Here is a 15,652-nt window from a genome sequence, read left to right on the forward strand (position 1 = left end):
TCTGTTGGGAGTTGTTGGTAACAGCTGAAACAGTAAAACCTGAGGTTTCACTCTGCACCAAGGAATTTGATTTCTTTTAGTGTGTACCTACAGAGCTGGCATCTCTCTCTCTCTCTCTCTCTCTCCTCTCTCGCTGCTGATTGCATTCACCCATTGAGGCAGAGTAGTTGTGGCCTGAAAATAATTCACCAATCAAAGAAAGCACTTAAAGTGAATATTTGTCATTGTTAGGTGTTATCATTTCTTGGTGACGACCCATCTGGCATTTTCACTTAATTTCATACCTGACATGACATTTTAAGATCCAATATGTGACGTGTTTTTCTCTACCCGACATCCACCGAAATGAGTTTTCTGCTGAGAGCGAAATAGGATTTGACAATTTCCTGCCATTTTACTTGCTGACTGGAGCTGCAATGTATTTAGAAAGAAATTGTAATAACATTGTTAAATGTCCTAATAATAGCAGGTGCAATAACTGTGTTTTCCTCCTCTTCTCCTTCTCATCTGTGTCACAATGCTTCCATCTTTGCCATTTTGGGCATTGTCACATGTAACAGTGGTGGGTATCTATTGTGGAGAGACCCCATCAAGCTGTAAATTTCATGAATTATGAAAACACAATTTGCACAGAGACTGCCACTGGATGACTCTCAGCTTGATCAACCAGACAAACTGAAACTCAATTATCCAATCAATGAATACTTAGCAGCTACTGCTAGGAGATACTAGCAACAATGCTATTCAGTGTGAACATTGTTACTGAGAGGAGAAGACTTAACGTTGGCGCTTTTCAGTCGATGGATGTGAAGTCAGAAGAAGCTAAAATGACTGAATTTTCTATAACACTTCCAGACATGCATGGCGGCAATTTTGGTAGTACTGTTTTCTACTGTAAATAGGTCCTAGCTTAAAATCCTGACCTGGGTTGATTCTGCATGGAGTTTGAATGTTTCTTTAAATTGCCCTTTATTTGTGTCTTTAAACATGGTTTAGCTGGTTCGCTTCAGTGTTGCCTTGCGATGTATTGTCGACCTGCCCAGAGCGTACACCACCTGTCACCCAATGATCCCTAGAAATAGGCACCAGACCTTCCGAAACCATGTGTGTACGTAGGTGGGTGGGTGTATGTGTGTGTGTGTGTGTGTGTGTGTGTTTGCTAAGAAATGCCTGCAGTTTATTCAGCCTCCGAGTGAGAGCAAGACTTGTTACTGTGTTGTCAACACATATTGCATCTCAGCAGTCCTTTGTAACAGTGATAACGTACACATGAATAGTTTCCCTGGCCAACATTTTAATACTTTAAATACATTGTCTATTACTATATTTATCCCATTAGTGAAAAAAAAAAAACAACTACATGACCTGCAATAGTTTGCATTGGGACAAGGCAATAAACAGTCAGACGCTGTTGCACCGGTTATCCCACGGACATCGCATGTGGATTATTACTTTTCTTATAAGCTTATGGCTTTGTACAGAGGAAATGAATCCAACTGAATCAAATTCAGACTGATTTTACCTGCCTTTATTATTAATGAAAATGAAATGTACCTACACTGTGCCAGGGGAATAGGGTTAATCCTGTTTGGTTTGATCAGATGACAAAAGGAAAGAATGAAAGGGTAGACATGGCTTTGTGTCCTCCTGCATCTGCTGTTTCCAATACAAGCTGAAGACAGCAGCTCTGCATGCATTATCTTTTGAGCCATATGAGAGAAGCTGATGCCCAGCAGAATTGTCTGTTTGCATTGTGAATAAGCCTTTTTAACACACACTGTTGTCCCCTCAGACTAGGGTTCAATTAAAGTTGAAGGAAACTTCTGTGCTTGTGCTCGTCTGTATTTTCGTCGTCATCTCTTTTCATGATTTTCTGACTAACTTGTTTGAGAAGCCATTGGGTTGTTAATCAGGGGCAGCCTGTCTCTGGTGACAACAGAGGGTAGTAACAGCTACCCTCTGTTACTACAGCTGGAAATAATGTGTGAGGGGGACATTGGTTAGCAGTTGCTGGTGAAGGAAAAAAATCCCTTTATGAGAGTCTTTGTTGAAACTCTGTTCAGCTAGACTCCAAAAAAAAGGCACAAGAAACTTACTTTATTTGGTCCAAAGTAACACTAAAAAGATGGGTAAATATAGGTGAAATAAATCAAGTTCTCAAGTGGCCAAACTTTTATTCACAAAGGAAATTTCTGTAAACCAGTACTGTACAATGAGATTTTACTCCATCTTGTTACATTGCATGAAAAGACAAAGTGATTATGTTAAGGAAACGGTAAAACAGCAACATAGGTTGTCTCTGTTTCTACAAGTATAAGTAAAAACTGTGTAGAGTACAACCCTGTAGTGTGAATAATCAAAATCTGAATCAAATCAAAAATAATGAATACAAACATTCATTTGTATTTCATTTGTGCCTTCAATACAGTCTCATCTCAAGAGAGATACCTGGTACAAAAAATGCTGCCGGACAAAGTTTAACAAGTGGAGGAGCTTCTTTTGCTTTTGTGTTAACAAAAGCAAAAGAATCAAACTAAAGTAGATACAAGAGGGTATCAAACTTAGCAAGTTCATAATTGAAATCTCCTCTTAAAATAGCTTATCCCCACTTTGATGGACATAGTCATATTTTATAAGAATGCAAAGTGTTTGGGAGGACAAACTTCATGATGATGAAAAATTCTGCAGAGTTTTAAGAATCCAATTAGATCAAATTTTCACTCATAAAATCCAGTAAGCAAAACAATTTTTGCAAGTCTCTGTGAATCAGGGTATTGTTAAGTACACACTATTAATTAGATTTTCCTTTTCACAACGCTACCTGGAACAGTTCTTAGAAACATCTATTTTTGACAAATTCTAAACGCTGAGATTTTTGATGGTGCATTTTTTACATATATATAATCACTGGATAAATGAAGTAGCCAACAGGCTTTGGGAGAAACCCCACAATTTGAATTGTATTCAAGTAAAAACATCGCTGTAGTATTGCTTTAGGCAGTTTTAAATACTCTCTGTCATCCTTGTTGGTTAAGTCAGTGTCCTCACTGTTTCATCATTTTATAAGATTATATTTGAATAAAAAAAAAATGTTTTCTTAGATCTTTACATGCTTGCTAATTTTAAACCATGTTGAAAAAAATTGTCATGGTGCAGACGCAAGAGAGAATGCGTTTAACATTCTTCTCTTTAACCCACTCGCGCTTGTGTTGGTTGTAAGCATCAGTGTGTTTGCCTGCAGTTCATTACCCCACTGGGCTAAATTGTAGCCTGTTGTTGGCAGAAAAGAAGTCTTTTTGAGCCGTTGATTCCCCCCTGGGTCTTCTAAAGCAACTGCAAAGCAGCAGTGACAATTGAAACAGAGATTTGCCACCTCTAATAATTCCATGACAAGAAAATAAAACGCCTTCCCTGGGAAAAAAAAAAAAAAAAGCAATCAGAATCTTCAATTACCTTTCTTAGTGGAGCATTGTTTGCAGATCAGCAGATCTATCCCTTCTCTCTCTCTCTCTTTCTTGCACACACAGCTCTGCTCCATGCCTTTCAGTCACTGTTTGCAGTAATGAGTGGCAGAGTAGGGATGTTGTGTTGATTTATTGCATGGCTGGCCAAATGGAACCTAGATGGAAAGTGTCTGTCATTGTGGCGTCCCTCAGATACAAAAACACCTGTGATGCCTTGGGACAACTAACTGTTGTATTAGTAATGGCTCCCCCATCTCCAACCAGCACTCTCACACACACACTAACACAAGCACACATGCAAATGACAAAATAACATTTGCAGTCTGTTTTCAGTTTGTTAAATGATGTAGCATCAATTTCGTAAAGCAAGGGAATACCTGTCTGTTCTCTCAACTAACCTATTCTTAATCGATTGTGTTTTAGATAGAACTCAATCCCTTTCTGTTGTAAAAGTAAAACTCTTGTTAAGGACACATTAGATGGAAAAAGGTATCAATGTTCATCAGTTCCAGGGTATTTTTTGTACTTTTTTCCACAACACAACTCAGCTAGTAGTTCCAGATTTAAAGATTCTATTCAGGAGACGTCAGTGACGGAAGTTCTAGTTTTGACCTCCTTTATCTCTAATTTTAGGCCACACTGCAAAGTATCAGACATGTACAGCGAATACGCTACACATTTGTTGAAATGCTATATAAGCACTACTTTATTTACATAAATAAATTTAGGTCTTTCAAATAGCATGTTTGCTCAACAAATGTTACCAAGATTATTGCGTTTTTGAAAGTAAACAGATCATTATGGCATGATAACCACTTGCTGAATATGTTGTTGTGTCGCATTTGCAGCCTGACCTTTTTCAGCTTTTGATTAAAGTATTTGCATATCATGCTGGTCAGGTTGTAAATTGCAAGTGGAAAGAAAAAATAGAGTGAGCAATTGATTGAAAATAAACGTTTAACCTTAAACATAATGGATGTTTGAGAGCATGGCTTCACAAAAACAAACAGAACGGAAACTGTTGCTCCAACTGGTGCAGATGTTTTTGTTTTGTTTTGGTTTTTTTTGTTTTTTTTTATGGTTACCAATTACAGTCTGGAAGTTGGTTTCATTTTTGTAAACTTCCTTGACACCCATCAAAAAAAAAATTCTTCTAGGATTTAGGTCAGAGGAACATTCAGAATGATCTTTTTTCATCTTCAAGTTTTTGTTGTTGTTGTTGTTGTTGTTATACTAACATTAAAAGCTGCAGGAGTTTCTGATTGTAAAATCACCGTGCAGACAAAGGGCCTCTGTCAAAAGGGATAACTGCACACTTGGTTTGACTCTCTGTGCACCTAACGCTCCATTGTTCCACAGAAGAAGAAAAGAAACTACCAAGATCACAATGAAGCTCCTCCTTTGTGCCAGATAGAAAAAAAAATCTCAAATGGGATCTTCCTGTTATGTCAAAATTGTCCAGACAATTGTTTTTTTTTGTTTGTTTGTTTGTTTGTTTTTCTTTTTTTCTTGCTTGGTTCTTCCTTGCAAAGCCCATTCGGGTTTGGGGCATGGGAGAAGAAGAAACCTTTTCCAAGAGGTTTTTCATTCGTCAAAGCTTTTCTCTCAAAGATGATTCAGAGTTCTCTGAAATTGCAACATCAAAGACTTGAGGCTGAATGAGGCTATTTTAGTAGCTCTTGTTTATAATAAGTTATTAATAGAGAGAGCTTTCTTCAACTAACAATGTAGGTTTCAACTTCCTCCTTGGTGAGTTTGTAGATAATAACAGAAGCTGTGATTTCAATTCTTGTTTTGTGAATTGCAGGGCTTACATTAGATTAGTGAAGCAACTCGCCAGAATAATTTTGTGAAAAGCATGCCACTCCACAGAAAATTAAAACATAGTTGTTAAAACAATCAATATTATAATACTTATACTAGAAACTGGTTAGTGAATGTTATGTATCTATATTTTCTACAACAGATCATTAAGAATCACCCGCAAAGCCCATGGTTTTGATCCTTTGCTAACTTTCAGTGGAGAAAACTGGGATTATAAACTGTTCCCACATCTTATCACCCTCCACCAAGCAAACTCGAGTTGTTTAAATCAACAGAAAGCATGTCTGCAATGCCAGTGCACAATCTGTAAGTTACTAGTGTTTGTAGCAAAGTGGCAGAAATACTTTTCAGCTGCTATGTGCTGTAGTTGTTTTCTTTTGTTTTGTCTTGTATACTTTTTATTTTTATTTTATTTTTTTTATTGAAGCTAAAATGATTTCTAGCCATGTTAGACAGCCTTTCAATGTGTCAGACTGTTTCTCATTTGCTTACAATGTCAGGATACGTTTTTCTGCCGTATTCCGATGTCATGATTTGGGGTGAGGGTTTCTTGTGGGGTATTGGTCATTTTTAGTCACTTTTTTGAAACTATCTCTACATAATGGGTTAGACAGATTAAATATATTTTTTTATTTTACTTAAGAGCCAAAAATGAGTATCTACGCACAACATGTCTCCTCAGTATTACCGTTGATTAGAGGCAAGGCTGGAAACAGTTTCTGAACAAGCCATAAGCTGTGCTGTGCATTGATTAGCTGCTACTTCCCTTATTAAATCCTCTGAATGCAGCAAGTTTCCATGCACAGATGTTTTTTTTTGTTTGTTTGTTTTTTTTTTTGGCTCCATTTTTGTTTAATGGACACTGTGAGATTTGCACTCACTCTTTACACTTTAGATTAGACTTTAATAATTTACAGTTTGTAAAGACCAGATCCATTTTATCTTATAGAATTTCTTGGAACTGAAAGAAGATGATTTAACGACTATATCACTACCAAAACTGAAAAAAAGATGACTGCAAGCATAGTGAGACTATACTTCATCCTTGGATCACTTCAGCATGCCATTGCTTAACACAGGGACACGGTGCTGTATTCACACCGGGCAGGAGAAACTCTTCACCAGGTGATAGTGTTGTGATGTCTTAGCAGTTTTTTTTTCAGTTTTTTTTTTTTTGGGCTTGTCACTGTTTCCCTGAATCACTGAAATGAGGACAGGGACAGCATTCACATTACTGAGAGTAAGTGCGGATTGGGAAGCAAAAAGAGAACTCCACCTGGGTGATTGAAATGCTGTGCAGTCTTCTCAAAATGAAAGTCTTGATGGACATATTTACTCAACTATTGTGAGGGCAACTGCAGGTGACTTCAGTTTCTGCCAGACACTAAGTAAAATCTGTAGAGCTTTGCTGACAAAAAAAAAAAAAAAAAAAAGTTGCATAGGAAAACAGCCTGGTCAAAATATTATTGAAATCTATTTGAAGTGGGCTTATGTGAAGTACTCTCGAGAGTGGACAGTGTGTTTTATGGAGGAGATAGGGGCCAGAACAGTCACCACTGGAGAGTGAGTTGTTGTCAGCTAAAAAAAAAAAAAAGAAAAAAAAAACTAACTTAAAGATAACATATTTTTAAAGAGGATACATTTGACAGTTAAATTACCTAAGGTGTGAAAAATGACTCGAAGACAGAAAAACCCGGTTTGTGTTTTATTGCATACCGTACGATGCCTAGCAGTCACATGTTGCATCAGATCCAGCAAGTTTGACACAAACCCCTTTTGACTTAACTGAAATGAAATTTCTCTTTAATTAAAGAAAAAACAGTGTTTTGTTTTTTTTCTCTGAAAAGCCTTGAGAAGAAAAAGTAATTAACTGAAAATGAGAAACGTGTCCTCAAAAATCCCACAGTACATAATTGTATTGTGGTAATAAAAAAGTACTCATTAGAGTGGTTTAGAGAACAAAGGGTACTTGAATCTTTGATAGTCCTTTTGCAGTGCTTTGAATTAGCTCGAACATGCCAAAAGCTTAGATATGTTGGACACGCTGTAATGATACATTAAAACTACATTACAGAACTCCCAGCTGAAAGGAATGATGAAAATAGATTTCAATATACAGTAATTAAGTTGTAGATGAATTACTGGGAAGAGTGCACACTCAAACTGCGAACCTTTGGCAAGGCAAAACTCTTCTGACGTTGTAGGTTTTTGCCAAAAATCAGTTTTCGACATTTGTATTTTGACTAGGACTGGGACTTCAACATGTTAATTGTAATTATTCATTTTTTAAAAAGTGACTTGCTAAAAAAAGTATTGCTCAAATTGCTGGCACACTGCTTACACTGCTGCACACACTTCAGCACAATAGTCGGTGGGCTTGACAAAAGTTTGTCAGCTGCGAGGAAGATTGACGCCAAAGTTTGCCGCACAGTGAGGGAGACGAGGCTGCACTTCTTGACTTATTGTACGGAAATGGCAGCTCGAATAAATGGCTGCATTTTCCTTTCAGCCCTGTAAAGAAAAAGGATGTTGTAACCAGATGCACGCATAAATTAGATGAAGCCAGATCTGTGTGTTGACAAACAGCTCATTTATTCAACACACGGCACATTTTTCCGTTTTACAGAAACTAATGGCTCAAAGCTGTTTTCAATTCCGTCTCTTTTTGTCTTCCCATCATAGATAGAAGTTCATTTAGGTTGCAAAACCTTATTTTGAAGGCTTCCTAAAAGCTCCAAAAAACCTTCTTAAATTTTACAATTTTTTAATCAAATATTTTCCGAGCAATTTTAATGCTTTGTTTCTTTTTGCTTCGCTCGGTTTACCTGTGCACTCTGGAAACACTTTAGGCGAAGGCATGAATTGACTTTCAAAAACTAAACAGAAAAAAATAACTTTTGAAAAGCCAATGTGGCATTAAAGTTAAGAGTTCATATTTCCTTGAGCTTCCATGAAGCAAGTAAATGCCAACTTCCAGCAATGGGAAGTCAAATTAAATAGGCATTTTGTGCAGCTGTGTGACAGGACTATTTTGTGAAAATGGTGCATATTGGTCATTTGGAATCATGCTTTGTTTTCCCAACTGTCTAATACGTCTCACTTAGTTGACCAGCTGTCTCTCATGAGCAGAAAGTGCTTACATGTGCAAGGCGGTGAATGGGTTCCTTTGTGCTTTGAGAGGTTCCACTGGGGATAAAGATTTTTATTTCTCTCTTTTACAGATCTGTTCAAAGCAACAGCCATTTTGGTTTCTTCTTTGACCCTTTAAGTGCTCGAGCACATTGTGCTGATGGAGCAAGAGCAAACTTTTAGTGTTCTCTCTATAAACCTTTGCAGAAAATTGTGCTTTGGGCACCTTCAAGTCTTTTAACAACACCATGATGACAATGCATATGTGCCGGTATTCTTGTTGTGCCGTGGCGTCCTTGAGAAAGACACTTTATCCCTTTCTGCTCCCAGCGCTTTTCTATTTGCTGTTTTCCTTATGGAGATCAATAATGTATCGTATGAATCGTTAGTTCAAACGCAAGGACAGAGATCACACCCTTTCTGTAATCTATATGCCTCTAAAATCGTAACAGTTTGTCCTCCAGGTGCTGACAGAGGATCTTTCTCTTTGAACAGATATTCCTGGATATTGGAATCCTCCACCAGAACATCCTGGGGGTTAAGTGCTTTTAATCAAGGGCACTTGAACCATAGATAGTTGTGGTAGGATTGGAAATTACTCAGGAGAGTTTTGCCAGCGACAAGCTCTTCCTGCAGGGTTACAGACCGTTTATTACGAGGTCAAGGGCAGCTGTCTGTATGAATGTAAAACAAAGTGAACTAAGGTTCACAGGGAAAATATATTCGTCAGATCTTTTTTTTCTTCGCCGTAAGCAAGACGTGTTTTTTTTTTTCCCTTCTTTGCTATGTGGTGCAGTTTCTAGTAGGACTGCTGATGTGTAGATGTTGACGCTCGTGACATGGCGTCGCGGTACACATCGGCGCTAATCGCCATTCAAGGCACAGACCCAGCTCACTGACCATGACACCCAGGCCGTGGTAAATCCTATCAGTCCTTTGCAGGTCCTACAGCATCCACGTTTGACATCAAATTTTTCAAAGTGCAGATGGCTTGTCAACCAAAGAGAGACGACAAAGTCCCGCTGAGCCACATCAGATACGTGGCTAATTTCTAAAGCAGTGTTTCATTAGGCGAGATTTTCACAGTGACACATGTTTTCTCAAGCAAACAGTCCAGCGTGTATTTGTGTTGGTTTGATGTGGGATCTGGATGTTAGTTGAACTATAATGACATGAGAGACAGTCACCCCTGTTCGCGCTCTCTCTTTCCTCCCGCAGCTCCGTTTTGGTCCTTTGGTGGAACTTTATCCACATCTGTGGTTGGTGTGATTAATGGTGCCTATTCATTAACTCGATCAACCACATAAAGAGATTATTAATCAGATGCTTATTTAAATGTCAGCACCAAGTGGTTGGGAGGAAATGAGGCCATTGGGAAACGGAGTTTTGTGTGTGGGCTGCTTGTCGGTGCCTTTGCTTTCTCTTTTCCTCTTCTCATGTTTAATTCCTGAAACATTGTTCCACACTCACAATCATGAGCTTGCTCATCAGTTATGCATACATTAGGGGCAAGAGTTAACAGCGAAGGGATGTGCAGCAAGTGTAGCAGTGAAGTATGCGATTTAACTTTAAATGCGATTTATTGTACCTTATTAATAAAACATTCTGTTCATGTCTGTGTTATGAAAAGTAATGCAACACTTATGGAATTGTAGTCATTAGAAGTTCACATCTTCAGCTCTGTAGCACGCTGTTTCATTTGTGAGTGCCTAAAGGACATATGGGGAACACTTTGTACTACAAATCTGAACTGTGTTAATCTACGCATAAGACATTATAACAATTCACTAATGTCTACGTCAGGAATGTCCAATTTACCAGCCTCTCATATGAAGGGACATGTTAGAAAAAATCTAACGGAACATTTTATAAAAATGTTTGCTTGTAGTCGAGGCTTGCATAGTATGTACACAGTTTTTTGTTGTTGTTTTTTTTTTTGTCCAGTTTATGTAATTTGAAAGAATCTGGTTGATTAGCTGTGCTAATGCTACAAGCTAGGTCTGCAACACTACTGTTGAAAAGCAACTTAAAAAGGCCAGCAAAGCTTCTGTACCTGGGAAAGAGTCATAGTCATCCTCTTAGTGAACACGGGCTCAAGCTATTTGTTAAATATTAGTTTTTCAGACATGGACAGTCCGGTGGCAGGGTTCTGTCGGCCTGAGGTCAGTTCCCAGCTGCACACAAAATACTCTGTTCTATTGTTGTACCAGTCAACGTTAAAATGTTGTATCTTAGGGGCATTTTGCTTCGAAAGCGACCTCAGCAGACAGTCCATTTTAAAGATTTAAAATCCAACTCTATGTTCTGGGCTTTCAAGTGAGCATGCTCTTGTCAAGAATTTGGACTTTTAACAGAGGAAAATGTGTGGCATTTTGCACTAAATTTCTTCTGCTAATACAAAGCTGTTTCCACAGTGTATAAATTGGGGACCCCATAGGGGGAAGTTAATGACAATGACAGCACAAAACAAACAAATTAATAACGTCGGCATGCTGTGATGAAACTCAGCAGAGCTTTGGAAATATCATATTCACACTGTGATGTAGTGTCACCGACGTGGCTGAGATTATGAATCTTGCTGAGATTGTAAATACGTTACATCATCACTCATACAGAGAGTAAACATTTAGTTCGTCATTCATTTCATCAATCCAGCTAATTGATTGGATCTATTAATCAGTGGTGACAGACAGGAAAGGAAGGGGGCTGATCAATGGAGGCCCGGAGGATGTCTCATTAACATTCAACTGCTCAAGTTTGGAAAGGTCAAGGGTCGCCATGGAGGAATTTACAGGCACTGTAGTCCTGTGGTGAGATCTCTGTTGCTATGTTAAGAACAGCCTTTATTAAAGGCGTGCTGTCAGCCTGCCCTCATGCAGGCTGGCCTTGTGATCGTTATGTGGATCATGATACCTTATGCAAATAAGAAATCATCTCAAAAAGGCAGCAAATATGACCTTGAGGTCAATGTCTTCTACTCTGTTTTTTTTTTGTTTGTTTTTTTTTCATTTCTCACAGACATAAGCAATAACACAGAGGTGGAGAGGACAGAAGCCTTCAAAGTTTGTCATGAAATATATGCTTTAAGTAACGGCCAAATGTTTTAGGGTTTGTTTTTTTTTCAATATGTCTAATATAAAGATGAATAATCCCCTCATATTCTCCTGCAGAAAGCAGGGAAATGCTCTTGAGCAAAATCAGGGTTGTTTAGTTGTAACTTTCTTTCCTTTAAAGATAAAAACAAACAAGAAAATGAGTCGTGCAGTATCACTGAACAATCCAAAGCCAGCTAGGCGTATACTGATTGCTGCTCAACTTTGCAGAAATAGATTTTAAATCATGTTGAGAGCAACAGGTGTGGAGAGTAATCAAAGCCTCGAAAGAGCATATCACTTCAATCATATCTCTTATTGACTCTTATCCCTGTTCATTTGTAAGAGGTTTTGATACACTAATTATAAATCATTTAAATGGTTATCAAAAGACTGTCCTTTAGAAAGTTTACTGAAATTACGTTTTGACTTTGAACACAGCTGCAATTAGTTGAAAAAAAAACCTAACTTTGCCTTTCAATGGTAACTTTATCCTTATTTGAGGTTTGATTTACATTTTTTGTGCAAATTTTGTTCCGTCACCAGGTGTTCATTGCAAGCTATTTCCGACTTCTTTTTTTCCATGTCTGCTGAGCTAGAACAAATAGTCACTGATTCATGTCTAGACCAAGAATTTAGAGCGTCTACACAGACAAAAAAAAAAAGTCAGTGGCATTTAGGAAAGAAGTTCATGCTGTGCAATCAGAGCTCATTTTCCACACTGAGCTCAGTCAGTGGTAGCCATGTCACCATTTATCCTCGAGTGGATTTTGTGCGTCCTCAGATGAAGGCAGTCAGAAGATTATAACTGACTGCAGATCTGCAAAGGCACACAAGCTTTGTTACTGGGATCAAATGAAGTCAAATGGAACTGGTTTAATACGATATCTACTCTATTTACATGTTATATCAAAAAGTAACGTGCTAAATCAGAATTAGTAAATTACGCTTTAATATTTCTGGAGTTGATCTTGATTTCTAACTGTAGACTTTCCGATTTTGAACTTTCATTGGAAAACAGAAACGTTTCTACTGAAGTGATGAGAAAAGAGCAAGTTGAAGCTTAGACGACTTCTGTCCATAGAGAAGTGATCAAAAGATCACTTCTCTATGGTCTTCTCAACAGACGACGTCTATCATTACAACATTGGAGATGTCATAACATTGAATCTTCAGAATTAACAAACTGTGATGTTAGGTAAAAGACGTTGTCATCACCGGCAGCCATTTTGATCCAACATATTGCAGCAGTACTCAAAACTTTACCTTCCTCGTGCAACTTACTCATGAGTCTGATGTAAAATTTCGCTTTGTAAAGTTATTGACTGGTAACAACTCACTTTATTTCTGCATCAGGAGCTCATTCTGTTTAATTTTCTGTTGTATGTTCTTTTAATTTCACTAACCTGCATAAAATACAAGCAGGTAGTCTCGTCCCTGTCGACGTGTTAAACGGTGTCTCCATTGTCTCAGCTGCTAATGCTGAAGCTCTGCTAACTCAAAGATAGTAAGTACAATCCACTGTAGTACACTCGCAGCACTCATGCACACATTGGTAAATATAAATAATAGTATGAATCAACAGTAAACATTATTTTTTTGTGACTTCTGGGGTCATCTTAATTGTAAGTACTATCGCTGACCTAACAGTGACCTGGTAATGTTTGTGATTTCCTGCAACGTCCTTGAAAGCTTTGAATTATTCCTGTGAACCATGAAAGACTCTTGATGTTGCTTTCTTTCATGCTTTAACCATGCATTTTATCTTTACCTTAAAACAAGAGATATCATGTTTTGTCTTCTTACCGTATGAAATACTTTGCACACCTGAGCTATAGAGACCTCAACATGTGCACTGTACTTTACGTCCTGGGAGTTCAGAAAACATGCTCATTTAAATCTGATGTGCTTTTACACCGGTGGCTCCGATGCTGTGTTGAACTGCGTACATTACAAATACGCACATTAAAACTAACTGCGGTACTGATAGAGATGATAGCTTCCCTCTTATAAATGCAAAAACATCTCTTTCGTCTTATGGAACCATACGGCTTAATATCACAACCGTAAAATGTCTACTGATAAGTTTGTTTTTTTTTCACTGTTTCGAGTGTGCAAGCCATGCACATATAATTAGGCATGGCTTTGTATGTAATTATGATGATGTAATAGCCTTAAACAAGCTCAGTCACATATGTAAAAAAAAAAAAGGAAACACCTATTCATGCTCAGTTATTTCCAATATGATGAAATATAACAATATGTAACCATAACTATACTTGTTTCACTGGTGTAAGTTGTCAAAATAAGTCTCCTGTTCATAAAAACACATAAAAAAATATAGATTTTTACCACATCACTTAAGATTGCCAGAATTCATAGGTCATGTGAGTTCTTCATACACAGGCTTCCCTTATGCATTATGCACTTTGCTGCTGTGTTATAAAAAAATGTATTTCAGGCATTAAAAATAAATGCCCCCACCTCTCTGTTTCCCCTCTTCTATCTCCTCAGATCCCGACTTTGCTGATTTGGGAGTACCCCCACCTCTGCCCTGTAGGTATACTCTCTCAGTCTCTGTTTTTACTTCTGTTATTTTTTTGTTTTTTTGCTTTTTTTGTTCCTTTTTCTCTTTCTGCCTCATTTCTGATTACATTTCTCACCATGTTTTACCACAGTTTTTTTCTTCCTAGGGCTTGAAATGGTGCTCTGTACAAACTGTGTTTCACTATTGCAATATTTGCATATGTACTTGTAGCATCCATTCATCCATCCATCAATCAATTTACACACCACATCAAACCACCTACAATGGACAAAAGATGTACATTTGTTATCACTTTCAATCAATGTTAATACAATACGGTAAAACACAGAGGATGTTTTCATATCTGATACTCAGTTCAGAGTAATTCTGCAACATTTGTGCCATTTCAAAGAAGACTACAACTTCTTTCTTCATAAAATGTAAACAAAAATAGAGCAGCGTCAAATGTTAGCGGTTGTAAGATTTCACTTTTGTCTTTGGTAAAATACCACGAGCCATTTCTCCCTCTAGAGTTAGAGTCTTGCATTTGTTTTTAGTAATATTCACCCAGAATGCCCTGCACTATAGTTCACTTCCTGCTTTTGGAGCGGTGTGTGGTCTGTTTGCATCCACGTATGCATTCAAACGAGGTTTTTTGTTGGACCAGTGTTAGCTTTTTTGTTTTTTTGTTTTTTTTTTTTGGTCCGCATCAGAGTTTGATTGCTCATTCACACCTCCCCAAAAGAGCTGGACTTTCTAGACAAACTAGAGTCTGATTAAAGTGGACTAAACAGGGCTGGTGTGAATACACATTAAGTATACCTTTGCTGCTTATATCAAATTTAAGAGGGCAATTTGCTGTTCTGGATCAGAGAGGTGTGCCTTTCCACAAAACAGGGAAGGGTTAAAAGTTAACGCTTTGTAACGTTAAAACCTTACCCTGTCCTAAAATGCTGTGGTGGGATCCTACTAGTTCTCTATTAAAGCATATCATCGAAAACCTCCATTAGCTGAAGCAAAGTTACAAAGAATGGGACAAAATTCCTCCACCGTGATCTGAGAAAATAACTGTTTTCATAACCAAGTTTTCATTGATTCCTGCGGTGTACTTAGCATTTCCAATGACTTTCCCATGCAGAATATTTCCTTTTCACATGACTGCATATACGGAACATTGCTTTTGTACGTGTTTATGCATACACCTGTGTTTCAGCCTGTCAGTATGACATGGTTGGTCCAGAAGGTATCGTTGAGTCCCACCAGATCACAAGAGACGGGAAAGCAGGTGCCACCGAGGCCGTCGACTGTAAATGGTACATCCGTGCTCCACCCCGTTCCAAGGTCAGTGGCTTAACCATTCCTCATCCAACTGCGATAACGATGTAAGTTAGTTGATTTAGTTTTGTGTCTCCTCAGACAACGCAGAAACATATTCTGTTGCCCGTGAAGGTTTTTGTCGCTGCGGGGAGGAAAGCCTTCCGTCGCTAGGGTCAGAAAGACAAACAGGCAGAAGGGCTTACTTAGGGCCAGGTGCTCGTTTTTTTTAATCGAAGCAGTGTTGCCAAGAGGAACAAAGCACAGAAAGGATGTGGAGAGTAAAAAGAGAGGATGAGAGA

General features: G+C 38.1%; 1 protein-coding gene across 6 annotated transcripts in view; it reads left to right on the plus strand.

Moving 5' to 3' along the window:
• The window catches only part of neto1l (neuropilin (NRP) and tolloid (TLL)-like 1, like), a 70,212-nt gene that overhangs the window by 31,251 nt on the left and 23,309 nt on the right, over positions 1-15,652 (plus strand). For 5 of the 6 annotated variants that reach the window (XM_016669335.1, XM_016669336.1, XM_016669338.1 and 2 more), the window contains 2 exons: positions 14,024-14,065; positions 15,250-15,377. In XM_016669335.1, coding sequence (XP_016524821.1) covers positions 14,024-14,065; positions 15,250-15,377 — 170 coding nt within the window. Of the gene's footprint in view, positions 1-14,023; positions 14,070-15,249; positions 15,378-15,652 lie in introns of those variants that run through there. The other variant, XM_016669339.1, reaches the window with a different exon arrangement.

The sequence above is a fragment of the Poecilia formosa genome, unplaced genomic scaffold (assembly GCF_000485575.1).
Source record: "Poecilia formosa unplaced genomic scaffold, Poecilia_formosa-5.1.2 Scaffold22, whole genome shotgun sequence".
Classification (NCBI taxonomy): Eukaryota; Metazoa; Chordata; class Actinopteri; order Cyprinodontiformes; family Poeciliidae; genus Poecilia; species Poecilia formosa.